Here is a 6255-nt window from a genome sequence, read left to right as displayed (position 1 = left end):
CTTAAAAAATGTTACATGCTTTATGCTTTTTTCAAACTTGAGTCTTCAGATTATGCTCAACTTGGAGGTTAGCCCTAATCATCTATTCCTTATAGCTGGTTACCTCTTTCTGAAGAAACAGGATTCCAAACAGAGGCCAAGGATCTCATAAAATCATAATCTACATGATGATTGTTAAGGCATTTAAGAACAGTAACCTGCCTTCTGAATCAAACACAGAATAGGCAACGCAGTTTTCTCTGCTACAAGGCAACAAGAACTATTAGAGCTTTCTCCTGATTTGTGACTAGGCTATCCAAAAAGAGGATTCAAGTGGGAAACTGTACATAAGAGGAAAATAGTGACCTAGTAAAAACACCTGGGCAAAGCCCAGTACCACACTGGTAGGTGCTCCAGTATTTCTTAAATGCTGCTAACTCTTTCAGTGTTTCTGAGCAACTTCTACAGGAAATACTATGAATCTTACGCAATACATTTCTCAAAGGTTAAAATTCAGATAATCTTTAAGTCTAGTCCAGGGGAGGGCGAGCAAGTCATTTTTTGCATAATGGAAATTGCACAAAACAAAACCAAACAAAAATCTCTCACCTGAATTGCTTCCAACTGTTCAACTAGGTGAGAAAGAAAACTGTTCTAAGAAAAGGAAAACATTTTCTGAGTAATCTAAGTGATGTTCCAATCTCTCACCTACCTGAATATATTTGCCCACACACAGTTTGCTCTACACTTTTCTTGTATGAAAAGTAGTTGAATAATTTGAGGGAAAAGAGGTTGTTTTTGCCTCAATCATTCAGATAATCCAAACAATTCATTTTTCATAGAAGGATCTGGGCGAGGCTGGCAGTCCTGCCCAGAAAACGTCCTCTGTCCCACAAAAGCCTCATCTAAGCTACGCCCCGCTTAATCAGGTGATGAATTGTCTCCTGGCAAGGAAATACGCCATTATTCAAGGAAATGTGGAAACAACCACAAGCCAAACTCCCCCTTGCACCGTCCCTCAAGTTTATTCCTGTTTTCCAAGTGCACTTTCATATTTTAATATTTCAGTACCTCCTTCACCCATTAGCATCTAAGACTAGCCCTAACGCATTCAGCCCTCTCTCCACAGTACTGTGCTCTGCTCGTAGCCGGTCCGCCCTGACCAGTAGAGTTGTATAAATAATAAATGTGCTAGAAAATAGTTAAGGAGGAAGGAAAAACAAGAATTCCCGGAGCACAGTATCGGTGTTGGAAAGTGCCACTAATTTTGAAGGGAGGAAAGTCTCCAGTGTGAGCTACATCGCGGGTCATAGGTCACCACCGTACCTTCTATCATGCACAGCCTGGGCACAGAACAGGCAACGACACGTAACAGCACTGGGAGGAAAGCCGCGCGCGGGACAGAAACCTCGCGCGGGAGGCGGTGGCTGAACTCGTCCCCCGCCCTCAGGAGCACTCGTGGGCGGACCCCATGCGGCGCTGTGGGGCAGGGCGCGCGACTGGGAGGAGGGGCGGCGGGGCGCGCGTCCAGGAGGCGGGGCACGCGACAGGAAGGCGGGGCGGAGGGCAGGGCGCGAGTCCTGGAGGCGGGGAGGAGGGGCGGGGCGCTGGGCCGGGAGGCGGGGCACGCGACTGGGGGGTGGGGCTGAGGGGCGGGGCGCGCGACTGGGAGGCGGGGCTGCCGACTGCGGGGTGGGGCACGTGGCCAGTAGGCTGGGAGGGGAGGCGGCTGGGCGGGTCGCGCAGCCGGGAGGCAGGGCTGCGGGGCGACGAGGCGGCCGTGCAGTCGGCACCATGGCGTACCCCGGGCACCCTGGCGCTGGCGGCGGGTACTACCCTGGAGGGGTAAGTATTGCCCTCCCGGGCTCTGGAGATGCCGCGGTCAGCTGGGTGAGGCGCTGCTGAGCGACTCCGCGATGCCTCCCGCCTTCGGCCCCTCCTTGCGCGCTCGCGGCCTCACCCTGGGCCCTGCTGTTCGGCCTCCGGTCTCCCTCCTTCCTTTCTCCTTCCGGATTGTACCTGGGTGGGGCCGAGGCACTAGTAGATTGGGACCCAGGAACCCCACCCTGTGGCTCTCGGATACGTGGTGGCGGAAATTGTGCTAATTGGGCATTGGCTTCTTTTCCCTTTTCAGTTTCCTCCAAAAGCGACATTTTTTTCCAGAATGGTTCAGCGAGGTCCCTACATCCCTTTAAAAAAAAAAGGGGGGGGGGGGGGGGAAAGGTCCAGGCAAGTCCGCTAGAGTGAAAGTCCTAGAAGAAGGCCGCCTCGCCGGGCGTCTGGGATGCGCGTTGTCGTGGAAACTGGTTCCCAGACAGAATGTTCCCTCGTCACCCACGAGGTACAGCCTGGACAAGAGGCCTTACTCTTCCCCAGGCTGCACCTGTCTCTTCATTTTACCAAATTCAGCCTTCTCTGATACTTAAAATGCTTTTAAAATAGCATAAAGGCTATACAAACAAAAAATTCTGAGCCCTGCCCTTAAGTTGCTTGCTTAGGGTACTTTTCACCTCAGCAATCTGCAGGTAAATAGGGATTTTAAAAGTTGTTTCACATAAACAGGTTTAACTTTCAGGACAACTACGGTGTTTTTGGCCCAAGTGGCCAGTTTTAAAGTACAGGGTGAGAAAGTAAGAAGGAGGTGGAGTAATTGTAGTTAGTGTGTGCAGGGTGGTGGGGACATAAACCTTGGAACAGGCGGGCACGCGGTCATTTCCCTGGCTTTGCACAAAAGTTCCCAGTGGTGAAAAAATAAAACTTGAATCAGCTGAATGATGCATATGCGTTTCTTATTTCACAGTATGGAGGGGCTCCCGGAGGGCCGGCATTTCCCGGACAAACCCAGGATCCACTGTATGGTTACTTTGCTGCTGTAGCCGGACAGGTTAGCTTTACCTTTAATATTGAAGAATTGTCATATTCTCCATTTGTGTTAGTTTTTGCCTTAGTGACACGCACAGAATGAGCTTTCTCCTGGAAGTGAGTCCTTTCGCTTCTGCAAAAGAAAAAGAGAAAGAAAGTTCTTTATTTTAGGTTTTATTTCTGAGTAGTCAGAACAAATTAGGACAGAGTGTTAATGTGTTTTACATTCAGTTTGAAACTAAACTTGTGATTGAATTAGGGTCAGATTGAAGAGACGAGGGATTATAAATATACTTTGAATATCTGTGAAGTAGATGTTTTTAGAACTGAATTGTCAGGATGTAGGGTAGTTTCAAGAGAAGAATTTCAAGATCTGGTGTACATAAACTTCTGTTTATGTACCCTCACTACTAAAAATTATGTATCCAGATTCTAATGAACATTTCCTTTGAGTTGAATTGGATTGTGATCATTTACTCCATTAGGAAATAGGTAAGTATGGTAAAAACCCACCAGCTTCAAAATGTGAAGCTACTAGCAACACGAATGCTTGCCGTGCCATTTCGCAGTTCTCTTCTCTTTCCAATTCAGAGAATGAGTTCAGGCTAAGTAGGAGGTGCACTTTCTACTTTCTGAAAGTAGATACTTTTCTCCTTTTAGTATCAGGAAGTTAATCTTGTGAACAATTTAGTTTCTTTTTGATGTAGGTGCTGTTACTAGTTTGGCTCTTTCATGTCCATATTAGGTGTTGTGGCCTGTTGACCCAGAGAAAGAATTATGATTAGCTCTCTAAGACCTCCTTCTTCTCAACATTCTGAATAGAGTGGTAGGTGCTGGTTTACCTTGAGGGAGGACACTTCTTGGCTTATGAGATCATCGTGTATAGTAATATACCACTGGTATAACCCACAAATGTCCCAAAGGGATGTTTATTCTGTGAATTCAACATAATCTTGTTTTGATCAAAAGCTAGAAATAGAAAATTCTTAATGTGAAAACTCTTTAGAATGTTATGTGATAAAAGCCTAAGACCAACTTTTGAAGTAGCACTCTTAGAAATAGCTTGAGAAGCTGAATGGAAAATTGAGTCTGGAAGACTTTCCTCTTAAGTATCTGCTTAATCTATTAATGATCTGTATCTTTGAAACCACAAGACTTGGCAAACCTCAAGACTAACATTCTTAGATTGCCAGCCTCCAGTGTGTAAGTGACCCCACCTACTTATCTTTCAGCAGCCCAGGCATCCTGTATTCAGCATACCCATTGTCTTTCAAATCATTGATCCTCCTGCTCTTTTATAACTTATGACACCCATGGATGTGAGGATTTAGGTATTTTATTTTTAAATTTTTAAAAATAACATGTCTCTAACTAAAAGAAGTAAAAATAACTAGTTCTTACCTAGTTTAGTTAATGAGTGGACACTGGGAACCCAACTTGTATCTCCCAGATACAATTGTGCTCTGAAGAAAAAAAAATTCACCATATCGTAAGAAATGTTGACGAAGGCAGCCTCTTTCTGCTTGAAGCAAGCCTTTTATTTACTCATGCTTGCTGTGTACCCTACTCTCTCCCTCCCTCTCCAAATTAAAAAAAAAAAAAAAGAGGAATAGGAATATGATTTTTAAGCAACTTCGTAAGTTATGTAAAATGTTTAGCTTGGGCAGTTTCCTAGCTCAGACTGAGAGAAGAGTAGTTGCCAAGAGAGATTCTTTCATCATTAAATTGTTTCTGAATGAAGAATGAGGAAAAGAATGCCCACTTTGGAAGGCATTCTTAACAAACAAGCGTCTCATGCGTGATACTCATTTGCTTTGTTACCATTGCTGCATTGAATGTGAGCGATAAACAAAAGTACAGATCACTATTGTGATTCATCTTCCTTTTTTACCCCAAAAGGATGGGCAAATCGATGCTGATGAACTGCAGAGATGTCTGACAGAGTCTGGCATTGCAGGAGGATACAAACGTAAGTTGACAGCCCCAAAGTTTCCCTAAACATACCCTTGTGTTTGATATTTTAGCTGTTACTAAAAATAGCTGTTTAAAGGAAACAGTTTTTCTGATCCAGGAAAATTTAAAATTTCAAAAGGTAAATTAGATTATCATTTACAGACATTGATTTGAAAACAGTTCTTAATATAAATCATTTCACCTTGACTGCCAGCTTAGTGGATTTCTCAGATTTAGGTTTTATGTATCTGGAACTATTCAAACTAGTACGAGACAGTTTGGGTGGCCTCCTTCACAGAGGACAAGGTGCTGAAATGAAATCTGCCAGGTCAGGTGTCATTAATGATAGGAGCTACATTTCCTGCTGTTTGCCAAGAGCTTACTCTGTACGGGACCTACTGGCACTTAGAGCTTTGAGTGATCATCCCTGCACCTCTGGTCTCCGAATGGCCTGTCCTGCACTCCTGGACTTGGAGCCCAGGGCATGCTACTAGCAACACGAATGCTTGCCGTGCCATTTCGCAGTTTTCTTTCCAATTCAGAGAATTGAGTTCAGGCTAAGTAGGAGGTGCACTTTCTACTTTCTGAACTCCTTACACTAGTAGTTCTCTCTCTTCTCAATTCCTGGCAACTAGACCTGGTGCCCTATAATTCAGCACTTGCCCCACCTTCCTGCCTTTGGAGCTCTCTGTGCAATGAGCTGCAGGTAGGGAAATAGTGCAAAGATAATAAAAATAGTGCAAAGATAAAATAATGCTGCATCCCAGTTGGGGGCCTCCTCTCATTTCCCTATATATACCACATGTTTTCTCTTGAAGAGAGATCTTGACCATGACAGAATTCCAGGATAGAGAACAGTATCTTAGCTCCAGAGTGTTACTTGCCAACTTCTTTGCTACTTGTTTTGGGATAAAACATCACATTGAAGGCCCACTTTCATGATAACCTAAGGATTAAAATGTTCGAACTAGAATTCATACCTAAGAGATTGCAGCAGTATTTATCAACTGACATGGCATATCTACTAGATGGCTGTCTTTGAACTATTTGTGTTTCTATTTTTATCAACCTTTGTTTTATGTGACTTCAGTATCCTACCACTGTTTCCTAATTGGATGAATTAATGAAAAAAGAGATACATTTGAATATGTATCTTTTTCAGGGTTTTTTGTCTCCTGTTACATTAACTATTCATCCATTATACCTAACTGACACTAATATTGCTTTCACACACTGAGGGGAGACTTTAAATTTATTTATTTATTTATTTATTTATTTATTTTGAGACAGATCCTCAAGCTGTCCCCCTGGGTAGAGTGCCGCGGCATAGCTCACAGCAACCTCCAACTCCTGGGCTCAACCGAGTCTCCTGCCTCCGCCTCCGGGGCCCGCCTGGTCCCGGGCCGGCCGTCTGGCCGTGCCGCTGACGTCTTTCCTGCCGCCGCCGCCGCCGCCGCCGCC

General features: G+C 44.6%; 1 protein-coding gene across 1 annotated transcript in view; it reads left to right on the top strand.

Moving 5' to 3' along the window:
• Window positions 1-1731: 1731 nt before the first annotated feature.
• Window positions 1732-6255, top strand: part of SRI (sorcin) — a 15270-nt gene continuing 10746 nt past the window's right edge. Inside the window, exons 1-3 of the mRNA XM_003782648.3 lie at window positions 1732-1824; window positions 2780-2863; window positions 4741-4810. Coding sequence (XP_003782696.1) covers window positions 1774-1824; window positions 2780-2863; window positions 4741-4810 — 205 coding nt within the window. The 5' untranslated portion in view covers window positions 1732-1773. The remainder of the gene's footprint in view (window positions 1825-2779; window positions 2864-4740; window positions 4811-6255) is intronic.

Source organism: Otolemur garnettii, unplaced genomic scaffold, assembly GCF_000181295.1.
Source record: "Otolemur garnettii isolate 467f Iridium unplaced genomic scaffold, OtoGar3 scaffold00005, whole genome shotgun sequence".
In the NCBI taxonomy this organism is placed as follows: domain Eukaryota; kingdom Metazoa; phylum Chordata; class Mammalia; order Primates; family Galagidae; genus Otolemur; species Otolemur garnettii.
This window is presented reverse-complemented; position numbering and strand designations above follow the sequence as displayed.